The sequence below is a fragment of the Amphiura filiformis genome, chromosome 18, assembly GCF_039555335.1.
Source record: "Amphiura filiformis chromosome 18, Afil_fr2py, whole genome shotgun sequence".
Taxonomy (NCBI): domain Eukaryota; kingdom Metazoa; phylum Echinodermata; class Ophiuroidea; order Amphilepidida; family Amphiuridae; genus Amphiura; species Amphiura filiformis.
In genome coordinates this window covers 56792906-56809581 of record NC_092645.1, presented here as the reverse complement: position 1 = coordinate 56809581, position 16676 = coordinate 56792906, and the positions used below count along the sequence as shown (strand labels likewise).

Here is a 16676-nt window from a genome sequence, read left to right as displayed (position 1 = left end):
TTGCCATTACAAGAAAATTCGATTTTTGTCAGGTAAACCCCAGGTTTTGTTTCCAATACACTAACTGGAAATGCAATACACTAATTAGCGGGCATTGCTGTTTGCTGTGGATATATTTTGTAAACTGCATTTTATCCGTAACGATTTTGAAATCGTTTGTCAAATTGTGATATAATGAAACTGTTTGAGAATTACAATAAAGGAACACGTGTACAGTCTATACAATGTACTATATCAACACACTGTACCACTTTCTTTATCTGCGTCAATAATAGAATATTGATTTCAATCGAATTGAATACATCTCTCCATTTTGAGTTTGTACTCCACTGAGCGATCTAGCGATCGATTTCTAGCCAATCAGATGGGACTCCTTTTCTTGCGTTCAGTGAAATACCAATCGCCTGTTGCTCACCAACGGGAGTATTAAGTTTTATAGGGTGTCGACACTGTGTGATATTTTCGTGGTAAGTACAACAAATAAGTGCATCATCAAGCAATAACACTGTTGGCAGGGCACCCTTTTTAAAGGGTGCCACTTGGAAATTTGGAAAATCCTTAAAAGGGTGGGGGTTTAAACTTTGTTGGTAAAAAGGGTGGATTGATATAAAGGGTGGGAGTAAAATAAAAAGGTTGGGAGTGCCAGCTTAATTACAATATATTTTCATTGAATGATAAAATCATCCTAGTTTCCAAGAATAAGTGCCAAATGTATACAAATGGGGGAAAAAGTAAAAAGTGGTGGTGCCTCAGTATAAAGCGTGGGGGTCAGGAATTTTCAATATAAAGGGTGCCTCAATAAAAAGGGTGGGGGTCAAACCCCACTGCCAAGTATGAATAATCTGGTGAAATTCTACCATGATTAGGCAATGAAATGGGTCGTAGTAGGTTTTGTCCATGCAATTGAACTTAGAGATCGTCAATGACTGATGCAAGTTTTAAGCTTAAGGTTATTAATTATTTTAAACTGTTGTGATTTGGTAGTTCACAGCATCTTACGAATGGTAGTGAGCTTTGGCAAAAACTGTATTGCTCAATTCATAGCGAGTGTGTAGAAGAATTAAAATATCACAGATATACTTTTATAGGTGCTGCGGTTCTTGAGTTACATTGTAAAGAGGGCTAAAACAACAACACTTTTGTAAAACGTACATAACTCATTAACAACAATAAACAAGTAGACCGCCTAACGTATCGTACGCTATTTTGTGCGGTTTGTATTGCAAGGAGATCACTGGCTTGTGCAACGTTATTTTGTGTGGTTTGCATAATTCATTGACCTACAATTTACTCATAGACTAATTTGCAGTCGTTTATAATTTTCTCCAGCCAGGGTCAACAGGATTGTTACTGTTTTTTGTTGTTTTTTAAAGGAATTTTTATTCTATAATGATAACAACACAATGCCATCATATAAAGGATACTAAATTGATTGCAAAAATGATACCCCCTTGCCCCCCCAATTTAACATTGTAATTTAACATTGCATGTATGGCCTATAACGTTGTGTGAGAGCATGGTTTTTGGCATTCAGGGAGACCAAAATGTACAGAATATGGGGTCATTGGTTGAGAGAGTAGATCCGTTTGGATCTAAATTATAAGGGGGGGGGGGGGCATTGGGTGAGAATGACTTTTTAATGGGGTCTTTGTGTGAGAGCCTAAAGAAGCCTCGAAAATTGAATTTCTAGTTCTAAATGACTTCAAATGGCTTTGTCATTTCAAAGTCTTTGGGTGATAGATCCAAAGGAAATATATGGGGTCTTTGGTTTACACAGCATGTACTGGTAATGGGGTCTTTTGGTGACAGCGATGGTGAAAAAGGGGGTCTTAACAGCCCCACACATACGCGTCACCTTCACAGTGGGACTGCCCTCCCCCCCTCGGATTTCAGCATCTCACATCAAAGCTCCCATTGGGAGCCCCATTCCTTTTTTAAAGGAATTTTTATTGTATAATGATAACGACACAAAGGATACTAAATTGATTGAAAAAATGATACCCCTTGCACCCCCCCAATTTGACATTGCATGTATAACATTCTATGTTCATCAATTTCTCATTGAAGGCAACCCAAATATCTAGATTTTTATCAATTTTAATGGCCATTTAATCTAATGATATTAGTTTTATGAGTGTAGATTAGTGGCTAGACATGGGATTGATGGCATCATATCCCACAATGCAAATTGATCTAAGTGCCCTTCTGAGTGTAGGTGGTGATTGCATTTGGCAAAATATCATTAAAACTCCCACTGCATGATGGGTAGGTGTATTATATATAACAATTTCCCCAACATATTTGCCTGGCCTAATTGATTGTATTTTATAGCTCTCATTTTATTTACTCACAGTATATTAGTCAAAGACATTTATAACAAAAGGTGCTAATAACAGAGTGTGTACTCAATTGAAAAATCAGGAACAATTATATACCGTGTTTCTAAATCAATGGTATAGTTTTACAGTTTCTCTAGATCTACTAAAAGAAACTTTAACCATTAAAACCAATTAACAAACATAACGTCAAAAAGTAAAACAGAATCCGATATGATTTTTCTGTTGAACAAACTTTAACAAAAACGTCACACAATGATACCAACTCGTATTACATTTATTCCTGTTTATAACCTCCTACAAACACAATTATTGAGAAATAATTTTTTACAATGAAGGAAGGACGGACTGACGGATCTTCAGACGGAAGCGTTCTTATAATCTTTACTCTATTTCATAGCGTACGATAATTAAGCAAGTTTGCAAAGTATATGATTTGCAGAATGAACTTTTGCAAAACATCAAGGTGTTATTTTTCAATAATATATTGATCTAATGAAAATCGATTTTTAGGTTGCTTCGACCAACAATACCTCGTCTACCCTTAAACTCAAACTTCAAACGATGGCATGGAATTTGAAAATGTTTGCATTTTGCCAATTTAATTTTTCGTTGAAAAATTGGAGGGGCGTTATCAGAGGGGAGTGTTTATTACAGACAATCGGTAAGTCCAGTGGTTCTCCAAAGTCACCGAAAACTTTGAATTTTTTTTTATTTTTTTTGTTTTTTTGCCAATTTAATTTTTCGTTGAAAAATTGGAGGAGGCGCTATCAGAGGGGGAGTGTTTATTACAGACAATCGGTAAGTCCAGTGGTTCTCCAAAGTCACCGAAAACTTTGAATTTTTTTTTTTTTAAAGATTTTTTTTTTTACATAACGTTTACACGGTTAACCGACCGGATTGTGGTCCGTTTAAACGGCTAGACAAATAACTGTTAATTTACACCCTTGGTTTACTTCTGAACTTCCATTGCTTTACACGGTGTCATGCATCAGCGAATCCGACTAGATTTTGAATGCAATGGTCTCTAGCCCAGAATGTGAAGCTATCGGCATGATTGGTGATCAAATTCTTGGCTATAGTAGACTTCTCGAGCAACGCTGGGCACGATACCTGAAATGGTCTGCCCAGAAATCCAGAAAGGCAGCGAGCAGAATCTTGGTCAGTGATCCAGTTACCTCCACACGGAATAAAGCAATTCCTATCGTGGTAACTGGATCGCTGACCATTCGATCAAGATCCAGCTTTCTGCAATTGATGTCAACTTTTAATTATGTTTAATATGGTAGACATGATCACATTTTGAACATGTGAGGGCGGGCTTCATTAAGCTTACTTGTGCACCAAGATCCTGTCTTAACTGTGTAAAATGAAGAAAATTTGGATTTTGACCCTCAAAACTCCTATGTAGCATGATTTTTAAAAAATCTGCATTTGAATAATATTTGATACTATCAAGTAATGAAAGCCACATTTCATTCATGAAACATTTGCGAAAGTTTTGTAAAATGGCCCTTCGTGCTCAAAATTTAGCCATAAAGTACATACACACATGTTATGACATAGGAAGCCATTGATAATGCTGGGACACACAATTTGGCCCATTTTTTTGGGACATTCAGGCGAGCATACTTTTCCTCATAACATTGCCAATTATAGGCCTACATACATGATTGACCCCTCATTTTTTACGTTAAATGATTCTCTTTTTAATGAAAGCAATTTTAGATGAATTTATTAAATTTCAAAATTTTATGAACATGCCTACTTATGGGACACTTGACTTGACATTATTTATTATACGTAGAATCTGAGACTATACTAGTCTCAGGTAGAAATAGAAGAATGTCACATATTTTTTGGCGAGTGAAACATCAGAATACTGTTTTCGTCTTTCGATTAAAATAAGGCCAAATAAAAAAATAAACATGTTTCACGTCCCCTCCCGCTTCCTTTCTTGAGGTTTTCTCAAATAAATTTTTATTTTTTGAAATTCAGTTATAACTTTTCAAAAAATATGTCTAGGAAGTTGGGATGCTTTCTATAGCATTGTAAAGATACAAGAAACATTTTAGGAAGGTTTTGTGATCATTAGAGGGGGTGTAACTCTCAGAACAACAAATAAAAAAGGGCCTCCTCCTTTTTCCAGGCATTATTGTATGTACGGATTGTACGCTAAAACAGCTCTAAGTATGGGTATTTACACCAATTTTGTGATAAAAAATAGAAAATAAAAAGCCCCCTCTTCCTCCTTTTTTTCGGAAACCCGGACGTGAAACATGTTTTATTTTTTACTAAGTCTTAGCCTAATATTAATAAACTAGAGCGGTTCTCGACTTGCGCGGTTCTCGACGCAAAGCGTCGCCACAATGCCTCCACCTTGACGCGTATCATTTTAACTGGTGCAATTTCACTAGGAACTGGCCATCTCTAGATGACAGTGTAGGTTTTTAGAAAAAGTGTAACAAATTAAAGATCCTTGACCCATTTTGTCTTCATCAAAATGGTTTGATTTTGATTTTTACCTGAAGCAAGGAAGTATTTTGACTATTATCCGAGTGGAATGCAAGGCCAAAAATGACCTTCCAAAAAATGTAACTTTATATGTTGACTGTACCCACCAAGTTTCATGCCCATACAACAGTTTTAAGTTATTTGACCTCAGATGACCCCTGGGTGACCCCAAAATGACCGTCCAAAAATTTGACTCAAAATGTTGATTGTATCCACCCAGTTCCATGCCCATACAACAGTTTTAAGTTATTTAACCTCAGATGACCCCTGGGTGACCCCTGATGACCCAAAAAAAGCCTGTCCAAAAATTTGTCTCTAAATGTTGACTGTACCCACCAAGTTTCATGCCCATATGACAGTTTTAAGTTATTTGACCTCAGATAAACCCTGAGTGACCCCGGATGACCCCCAAAAGACTGTCCAAAATTTGACTCTAAATGTTGACTGTACCCACCAAGTTTCATGCCCATACGACAGTTTTAAGTTATTTGACCTCAGATGACCCCTGGGTGACCCTGGATGACCCGAAATGACCCTAAAAAATTTGGTTCTAAATGTTTAAGTACCCACCAAGGTTCATGCCCATACAACGTTTTTTGCTAATTTGACCTCAGATGACCCCTAGATGACCTTGGGTGACCTTGACCCACTAACCAAACCTACTGGAATTTGAAGACCGCCAATGACCATCCCTCCACCAAATTGCATCCCTGTACATCCTATCAGTTCCGAGATATTGCACCCGCAAGCTCGGACGGACGGACAACCAGGAAACATAATACCTCCGGTGGAGGACAGTTTTAAGTTATTTGACCTCAGATGACCCCTGAGTGACCCCGGATGACCCCCAAAAGACTGTCCAAAATTTGACTCTAAATGTTGACTGTACCCACCAAGTTTCATGCCCATACGACAGTTTTAAGTTATTTGACCTCAGATGACCCCTGGGTGACCCTGGATGACCCCGAAATGACCCTCAAAAAATTTGGTTCTAAATGTTTACAGTAGGGGAGATTGGGGTTAGTTGGAACACTGGGTAAGTTGAAACATTGTATTTTTTTTTGACACAAAAATTAATTTGGTAAAATACTGGCACCTAGTAATAGGTATTAGTAAGGGTCATCCACCAAATTAGCAACAGCACTGATGCCCCACCAGTGTTGGCTTGGGAAAGGAATATCTGTTTTGTGACTTGCTGACTAATTTTTATACCCCTCAGAAAAGATGCGTTATCTCCATGTTGTTTGAAGATTCAGGGATTATTTTTGAGTATCATAAGCACTAGTAGTAAGTCCCAGAATAATGTTAAATAAAAGTTTTATTGTATTTCTTATTTTGTGTAATGAACTTTGAAATGTAAAAATAGGCATCGGGGTTAGTTGAAACTTTTGAGGTGGGGTTAGTTGAAGCGTGAAAATCGCATAGAAAAATATGGTTAAAAATTTGACTTTTTAAAATTTGTAACATGTTTACCATTTCTTCAATATTGCTTTAATATGGTTAAAAAGCAATAATACAAGCAAAAAGTGCACACAGAAAGTACATTTTATAATATTTTAGGCTTCTCATATTTTTGTCCATGGTGACACTCGTCACCTTGTGTCCAAAGTATTGACCCGCGCTCCCGCATATTTATTTATTCATTTTTTCACACTGATTGTATGTTAAAGGGTGCCTTCAAGGGAAGTATAACCCTAACAACACAATAATAATTATTTTGAAATTTTTACAAGCCATGTTTCAACTAACCCCACCCTATGTTTCAACTTACCCCAGGGGTGGGGTTAGTTGAAACTACTTTTTTCAAATTGGATTATATGAATAATCATAAGCAGGTCCAATAAAATTTAAGGCTGTATTTGTAGCATGTATGTATATGTTTATACTGATATGGTTAGTGTTTCTTGAATGTAATCGGTTTGCGTTAAAAAGACGATTTTGTGAAAAATGTTTCAACTAACCCCAATCTCCCCTACCCACCAAGGTTCATGCCCATACAACGTTTTTTGCTAATTTGACCTCAGATGACCTTGGGTGACCTTGACCCACTAACCAAACCTACTGGAATTTGAAGACCGCCAATGACCATCCCTCCACCAAATTGCATCACTGTACATCCTATCAGTTCCGAGATATTGCACCTGCAAGCTCGGACGGACGGACAGATGGACGGACAACCAGGAAACATAATACCTCCGGTGGAGGCCAGAGGCATAAAAAAAGGAAAATTAAACAAAAAAAAATGAAAAAAAAAATGATATGTACGCGAACGAGGTCGAGGACAGATTGAGTCAATATTTTAACCTTTTCAGTTACATAACATTACCACATAGTTAAAACTAATATACATGCAATAAATACAATGGATACGACATTCAAAACAGCTGATCAGCTGGACATTGTTTATGGTCACAGCTGCTGAATTCTGCTCTACACGATCAGCTGATAAAAGAAACACAAATATATTTTGGGTGTATACAATAAGCCTTTCGATTAGAACATCTTGCTTCCAATCTCAATATGTCCAGCGATGTCCAAACCTGCAAAGATGTACACATTTATTATTTCTAGTTTAGTTTTTAGCACTTTAATTTATGTTTAAAAACAAGCGCCGTGAACTCACTCGGACGATCAATTAAAATGAGCTATGATTGAATTATCATTAATGAAAGACCTTTCCTGATTGGATATACGTTTCTGTACTCCAATGGGAGTGTCAAATTTATTATCCAATCAAAACATCAGTTTGATAGAAAATGTGTTCAGCTGTGCACACGCCCAAGAGGTCATCAGATAAACCGGTGCAAGGTCATCTTCATCCGCGAGACATTGTCCATATTTTGCTCTAAAACACTGTAATATTGCATTTAAATTAACTAAATTTCTGCATTCGTTTTGGGAGAAGATTAAATAATGACATATGGTCGGTAGTACTTTACGCGCAAGAAAAACATTGGCAGAATTTGGGGACTATATTTCAGTGAGTCATCACTCATTTGTATGCGTAACAGGGCAGATGTTTTTCGTTGTTGTTGAATGGGAGAAAGATCTGTGAGGAAAGACCGATCGACGATTTCCTGGGTTTTTTTTCAGGATACACAAATGCTCCTTCTGATGTGATATACCGGAAGCCCAATGTCGTAGTAAATAATCTACTTGATTTTCTGTGATTTCTAATCCAGGAGGACCAATAAGCACCCAAAATGGGTTGCTGTTTTAGCAAACAAAAACCGGAGGGGAGGCGATACACGCCGAGTACGCCTCAACATCATCAAGCACAACAGCAGAGTGTTGCTATTCATGCTGGAAGTGCAATAAGGGATTCTCCAAGTCATGTTCCTCATGTACAAGCAGCAGCACCTAGTATGTCTCCAGCACATAGACCAGTAAGACCAGTAAATCTTCCACCAGGCCCAGCTGGACATTATAAACTATATGTTGCCTTGTTTGATTATGATGCTAGAACAAGCGAGGACTTGAGTTTCAAAAAAGGAGAAGAACTTGAAGTTGAATCGGACACTGGTGATTGGTGGTTAGCACGATCACGAACAACAAATAGAGAAGGTTACATTCCCTGCAATTATGTGGCTAAAGTGCAATCCTTAGAATCAGAACCGTAAGTGTTCCAAGAAGAAAAAGAAAGTATATTTATCCATTATTGTTGACATGATTGTAAATTCATGAATTGTTGGCAGCATGGCAGAGCCCAGACTAGTCTGATCATCAGAGTTGTGTGGAAAATTGAACTGCTCAGTCGTTCAATGTGATGGTGATGCCATCAGCGCTCATAATGCATGAGGGCGAATGGCGATTTGCCCCCAAATTTATTCAAATTGCCGTCCTAAAAAAGGTGGACGAGGGCGAAAAAATTCATGCTGTCCTCGGGAATAAATTATAATGTTATATTTCACTGAATAATTCAGATCAATTGTAATGTTTTTCTATCATAAACACCTGTAAAGTTAGAACCTTAAGTGTTTTGTTTTTCATGCAGTAATTGCTGAACATTACAAGAACATTTACTCAAGAACTCCACTTAGCTTAGTAGAATTTGCAAACGATAACATGTATATTGTGTAGGTTTATCTAGGCTGGAGTTTGAATCGTTAATTTTTCAGTACCGTAGATCAGTGTTGTCATTTTTCACAATGCATGTTCTGTTGTTCAATATTCTGTTGATTTGTTTAAACATGGATTATACCGATAGTTATGTTGATGATTTTTTTTAGAGCAAAGGTTGCCTGCATGCATTTTGAACATTCTAGAATTTTAAGCACAATTTTAACAACACTTCTAGTGAAGCTATCAGTGAGAACATTCATGGCTAGACTTCTGGAGTAAAAGAAATGTCATTCATTCAATTGGTCAGATCATTAATTTTAATTTAGTAAAATGTTTTGAAACTTTTTTGAAGTTTTTTTTAAAGAAATTTTATGAACATGATACATACATGTATGTGAGACAGTCTCACTGAGACTGGTTAAGAAATTGAGAAGTAAAACTATTTTGATGTGACAACATTAATCATGATAGTATACAGCACTCCATTATTTGATCTTCACCCATCCCATTCATATTTGGAGCACTTTAATTATTTGAATCCTCTTGAAAAATTTTCTGCAACTTTATGCCAAGCCCTGAAAATCTAAAAATTTCTCCTGAAATGTTTGTAAATTGCCCCCATTTTTTGCTTCGTACCGACCTGTCTTGGTAAACGATGGATCAGGGTGATGAGAAGGAGATGAAAGGGTTAGGGTTAGAATTCGGGTTAGAGGAACATTGAACATGATTGTATATATCGCAATTTTTATTTTGGACGGCCTCGTGGAGTGATGCGGACTAGTCCGAATAATCAGTCCCAGAACAAAATATTCATTTACTGACATGATCGTGTTCTGGGTCTGAACTGTTTGCATTCAAAATCTTAATGGCAAACTGAAACTGGGCAATAGAAGCAGTGGCACACATGGTCCTACCTCACAGCTTTTTAATCCCGATTCATGTTGCGTGAATCACTCTATTGTGGGCCATCCTTCTGCATGAGTGTTTGGACAACCGGAACAGTTTTGACAGGTCCTTTGTCTACCTCTCTGTTTGTAAACAGACAAGGATGTCAAAATTGACAGACGTCATCGCCAAATAGGATTTAGTAACAGCATTAGTACGGTACTGCTCGTGGACAGCTTAAGCATTTTGTAGGCTGTCCATTCTCATGACAAGCCGTCCAAATGACTCGTGACAGGCCATCCAAATGACGGCTGGACGGGTCTCTAGCCCTGAAAACAAAATAACCTCAAAAAATAACCTATAAAATAATAAAAATTAAACAACTTATAAAAAAACACCTTCTTCACAAAACAACCTTGAGCTCACAAAACAAAGCCTCAAACAAAACAACCTCAAAAAGCCCGAATAAACAAAACACAAAACAGGCAGGCGAAAAGTTAAATTCAAAATCAACTTCAAATGATGCTTGTAAGCAAAGGTACGTACCGTACCATATTTAATGTACGGTAACAGGAAGTGTTATTTTTTATTGATCATATTTTGTAACTGGTAGCACAGGGTTCGCAGGTTTTTGCCGCAGAAAAAAAACGCGGTTTTAACCAGTTTTTGCCGGCAAAAATGGCAAAAACTAAAAAAGTGATTTATAGTTCAGTTTTTTTATCTCAAAACAAATTATTAAGTTACAAAAATAAGTTCCCGAGTGTAACAAGGCCAGATTTTGTAATTATAAGCAATATATTAAGAAATTAAAGGCATGCGTTTTCATTGCTCTGAAAGTGCATTTAACCGAAATGTGGCATGAATAAAATTCAAAACTTTTTCATTTCAAGGACTTGATGAGACAAAAAATATGTTGAATGATTCATTAAATGTTGTGTGTTACTGTTTACATACGTATGAGCTTTCTGTGCCACTTTTTAATATTTCAGTGACTATATGTGAGTTTTTGCCATTTTTTGCCGGTTTAAACCAGGCAAAAACTGGCAAAAACAGTTTTTGCCAGGTTTTTGCCACTTTGTCTGCAAAAACAGGTTTTTGCCGGCAAAAACCGAACCCTGGGTAGCACTACAACTACCTGTTGTTGACTTGTTGTGATGACCATTTGTTATGGTAATTGTTCATTTTTATCTGAATTCTGATTCGCATTAAAACCCCTGCTCCTCTTCCCTAAATCATGATTGACAGGGGCGGATTTAGAGGGGGTGCACCCTCAAATTTTTGCAGAGCGGCGCATGACTCTGTGTATTTTTACAGAGTGTGGGCGCCGACTCGGTGCCCCCCGTATTGAAAATTCCTGGATCCGTCCGTGATTGATGACGTCACTCATTATTATTATACGATCGATGTAAAGAACACATATAGCAATACGTCATGTAAAATCGGACATTTGCATATATATATCACATTTCACATATGAGTTTTGGCAGGTGTTGTGGAGGATATTACAAACTTGTGTATTGCGCTGGAAGCATGTAAACACACATCAAATGGAATTTTATTTTGCGATGTGGTTTGGGTCTTTGGCAATTTTTCTTGGTAATTACGGCGATGTTATCATTGAAAATTTAAATATATTTTAAAGTTGAAACAAGCCCCACGCTTTTTATTTTAATCCCACGCCTTATATCATTCCACGCTTTTTACCAACAAAATTTAAACACCCACGCTTTTATTGATTTTCCAAATTGCAAAGTGGCATGTTTTAAAAAGCGTGGACTGCCAACTAAGTCTTTGAGGAATTATTTTTTTCAAGAACTTTTCGGAATAAATTAAATTTGCAAACAGTGGGTCACATTATAATTTACATTCTAGACAACATCTTATTGTTAAGTTGGAAAAACTGCAATGTATTTGAAATTGAAAATAATCCTTGAAGTTCTTTAGGCTCATCCCAGTAGATGTTCGAAAATACCAAGTGTACTATTAGGGCTAATATTTAGGAATTTGCAAAATCTAGTTAATTTGTATGGCCACCTTGAACTTTTGCACAAGTGCATTGGAGTGGATGAACACATGTTCAGCACTACTTTTCTGTCAAGGTAGCCAGCTGACTGCTCAGTAGTAGCACAATATTGCCACTGTAATGGTTGCTCAAGTTGTTGAAGACCTGGCTCCACACATTCAAGTGCAGCAACATCCTCAAATGTCAAACTGAATTTAGAAGATGTTCTGCCTCACAGTAATTTACTTATCTGTCAAATTTCACTGCAAACGCTAATTAATCCGATTTAATGTGCACGTACATGTGTAAAACACATTTTTTTATGACACATGAATATATTGTACTATAAAATACAGGTAATCATTCTGTGTGATATGGCCAGGAAGGGGGGGGGGTAATTTCCCACCAGTGTCATTTGGGAGCATCGCCCAGTACTAAAGTAGCCCATTTGGGTGGAAAGACTAAGTACTGACATGGCAACTCATGTTAATAATGATGTGACAAACACTGGTGCACATTCAGACCATTGTGTGAACATTGTAATTCAAGAAGGTCAAGTACAAGGAAATGACATTGAAGCTAACATCAATGATGAATAGTACCAGTCTGTGTAAACAATAATAGACCATAAGGAAGTTGTTCAGTGTCAATAACGGTGGTAATTTAACTAATGAGTGCCACTGGTAATGAAATAATGCCAGTAGGCAGGGCTATTAAGGGCTATGGTATTCATGAATGTTGACAGTATTTTTTGTGGGACATGAGAGCACATCATCAGACATATCGAATTGAATTACAAAATGTAGACTGTCTCAGAGTTGCAGCAATTCAAATAAACTTGTTTTTTTACAAATTAAACATCATTGGCACTTGTAATTTAAGGGGGTTCTACACCCCTGCCCAAATTTGTGCCTATTTTTGCATTTTCTTAAAAATGATAGCGCATTGGTGACAAGTAAGATATATGTATATTATAGGGGCAAGGACTACGACTACTGCACTGGAAATTTTATTTCAGCACAGCCAACAGTTGTGGAGTTACAGTCAAAAATGAGGGAAAACCAATATTTGATCAATAAATCAATAACTACTTGCCCTGAGTTGCTAAATTTTCAGTACAGTAGTTGTAGTCCTTGCCCCAATATATATGTATCTTAAGTCACCAATGTGCTATAATTTTTGAGAAAAATGCAAAAATAGGCATAAAATTGGCCAGGGGTGTACATGTAGTACCCTAAGCACCGGATAAAAACGCGATTTTGGAAGCCAAAAAACGCACCACGATATTCCAAAAAACGCAAAAAAACGCGATTTCCCAAAAAAAAACGATTTTTTTTTTTTTTTTTTTTTTTTATTCTTAATTTTTTTTTGAAGTTGTAGACCCTAAATTACTTGTTATTGAAGGTTGGCATCTCCGAAATACTGCTACATAAAAAAAAAAAAAAAAAAAAAAGATTTAAAATTCTGAGATTTTTGTTCAAAACTGGATAAAGTTGTACATTTTAATTACTTTTGCTTCTATTGAACAGCTAGCAATGCATGTTAATTCAATATGTCCCTGGCTGTTCAATAGAAGCAACAGTAATTAAAATGTACAACTTTATCCAGCTTTGAACAAAAATCTCATAATTTTTAATCTTTTTTTTTTTTTTTTTTTTTGTAGCAGTATTTGAGGTTCCAACTTATAGGTCTATAACTTCTAAAAAATTAAAAAAAAAAAAAAAAAAAAAATTTAAAAAACGCAATTTCACCCAAAAAACGCAATTGCGGCCGCAAAAACCGCGATCGCGTTTTCCTCCGGTGCTTATAGTACCCCCTTAAAAAGATGCATGTGCCCATTCCATTGAATAATTTGGAAATGTGAACAAAAGGCTGAGAAAGAGATTATAATAATTTACTATTTTGCCTTACAAAAGGAAACACTAGAAAACAGTATTTTAAGTTGGCTAAGGTAAAAATTGCATATTGTGCAGTCTCCATCTTATTCATCAATTTGGTTAGGTCTAGATCAGGATCGATAAAAATGTAGCACTAGTTGTAACTATAATAAATAAATAAATAGTACTGTAGTAGTAAACTATTTAAAGTACCGTATTGAAGACTCAAAATACCCCCAATCCGGTGTTCAACTCAGTTTACGGCACAGAAGTCGGTAGTGGATTTTTGGTACAATTTTCAATTAAATTTCCTACCTTTATTTGATGTGCTAATTTTACAGTTTATACAAATTTATAAAAAAAAAGGTCTAGATAGGACAGTTGTGGCCTCCCGAATTCTTAATTAGAAACATTTCAAAATGCAAATTTATTTTGCTTGAAAAGGTAGCTTTTTATTGGTATTTGGAACCTTCCAAGTTAAAGATGAAATTATGTTGAAAATAAATTAAAATTTAAGTTTACAATTTTAATAAGAGTCTAATTGAACATGATGAATGTTGAACTTGTTCGACTGAGAGTAAAAACACCAATTTCAAACGATCAGTGCAGTGGTAAAATTTTAAAATTATTGTCTACATGGCTCATTAGTTTTACTTCAATGCTTTTAAATGACAGAAAACACCCATAGATTTATATTTTTATGTTTTTCAAAATAAGAACAGAATAATCGTAATCTATACGTTTTGTATGTATTGTAGGCACTGTCATTAATTTGAAATGCACACTTAAAATATTTTAAAAATCAGCCGTATAACATATAGTTGCCCAAGTGGCAAGTTGGAACATGCACGAATCATATGTGGTTTTAATGCGTATGGATTTGAGACATACGATTTTAGGCGCTCCTAGAACATGACACTTTATGACCATCCGTTCTAAAACATGAAGATTTAATGTTGCGTTGAAAGTGAAACAAAAAAGAAAATATATATGGAAAATTAATGGGAGTCTAGATTTAACTACATAGAAGTTCTGCACTTCCTAGATTGGATAAATTTATTGAATATCCTAATGGTCGATTGAACCTTGAACAGCCTTGAACTTGAATCTCATAATATATTTGTTCTAAATTTACTGTCACTTTTTGTGCTGATTCAAGTTGTTATTTTGCAGAGTTTGAGTTGACCAGTTCGTGTTTGCCTTGACAAGCAACATACATGGTCTGCTTGTTTTAATTTTTTTTGGGTTAATATTTTCAATAAAAATGTTTTATATTCCCCAGCTTAAAAGTCGGAAGTGACTCTTCTTGGTTCAAAGCAAAACCAGTGTACATGTACAGGATTGACAACATTTTATATGGTGTACATTTATGATGTTCCTCCTCCCCTTGACAACTTCAATGGTTAACTTTTTTGTGTTTCCTGAATGTGGTTGAGCTCTTCATAGATACCTTCATGAGAGCTTTACATGCACATAATTATCTGATGTTAACATTGTTTGTGTAACTTATTGCAGATGGTTCTTTGGGAGCATAAAACGTGTAGATGCGGAGAAGAAGCTCTTATTACCACAGAATGAACACGGTAGTCATCTCATCAGGGAGAGTGAGAGTAGAAGAGGAGACTATTCATTATCAGGTAAGTTGGATGACCAGGGGTCAAATTAATTATTATGACCTTCTAAAGGTGACAGAACCTACATGTAAGACTGTTCTAACTTCTACAGGCAGGCAAACCTATCAAATAGGGTTGGTCGATCTGGCATTTTCTTTTGTTGATATGACCCTCCACAAAAATCGGTGTTTTTTTCACTCGCTTCACTTGCATTTTGTTCAGTCAAAATCACTCCACTGTTGGCATTTCCTCCCCCCCAAAAAAAAAATGTGGCTAATTTTACACGCATACAGCAAAAAAAATGAAATAAAGTAATACCCAAAATGGAAAATCTGGATCAGTCAAGCCCGTATCTGTAGAACAGGCCCTTATGGATGGAGTACATGTAGCAGATTAATTAAAAAATTGGTCCATGGTTTATGGATTTTACATGGCCACACCCGAGTGATGATCAAAATTGTGTTCTGAGCTGAAGGTGATTTGCAATAGATGGTCATTTTCACGGTAAAGGGTGTAACTTTGGATTTTTAACATTTTGATCCGTAGTTTTCTAATAAAGCCACAGAATTCCATGATTTTTGGCCATCATCTAGTTAGCAGCTACCTTGGGTAGCATAATCATCTTCGGGAGTTACTGCGTTCAGTTTTAGCAGGCTTAAATGTACCTAATATTGCCATTTTGAAAAACTGTAAAAAACAGTAACATTTTTGTAAAACCCTGTGTTTTCTTCAGTTAGTTCATGGATAATTTTTCTTATCCTGAAAGTACGGTCATATGTTCAGTAAACACTGCCACATTAGATTTAATTGTGAACAGCCCTGTATTTTTGAGAACCGGACTTCGATATTTGTCGTTTCGGAGGCTTCATTTTCCGTTAACAATTGTTAACAAACTTTGTGGGTATAGCTTTGGTTCATAATTCTTGGTTATTTCTTCACTTCTTCTTGATTCATAACAGTTGATATCTTAACTTGAAATGGGTAACAAAAATTAGTTGATTTGCAAGCTTTTAAAATTTTTATAAAATCTTGACTTCAAAGAGCCGATTTTCCGTTAACTTTTTTGAAGCCTCCGAAACAAACTGTTCAGCAAGCTTGTGCAAATATAAATAAAAGAGCTCATCCAATCTATTTATCAAAATGTAGCAAAGTAGATCCTCAAGTCACATGTTTTTAAATCATGGAGATATATATCACCGTTTGAAAATGGGACCCAATACAAACTTTCCGTTAACAATTGAAGCCTCCGAAACAAATGAAGCCTCCGAAACAACAGTAAACTTAATTATCATCTATGCATATCTAAATTGGTATGTTCCATATTGATATCTGCATTGTAATTGTTGCATGATATGTGCAGAATGTCATAAATTTAAAAAAATTGATA

General features: G+C 36.0%; 1 protein-coding gene across 1 annotated transcript in view; it reads left to right on the top strand.

Moving 5' to 3' along the window:
• Nucleotides 1–7654: 7654 nt before the first annotated feature.
• LOC140138842 (tyrosine-protein kinase Src42A-like) overlaps nt 7655–16676 on the top strand; it is a 62558-nt gene continuing 53536 nt past the window's right edge. Inside the window, 2 exon segments of the mRNA XM_072160611.1 lie at nt 7655–8466; nt 15192–15313. Of these exon segments, the coding sequence (XP_072016712.1) occupies nt 8054–8466; nt 15192–15313 (535 nt within the window). The 5' untranslated portion in view covers nt 7655–8053.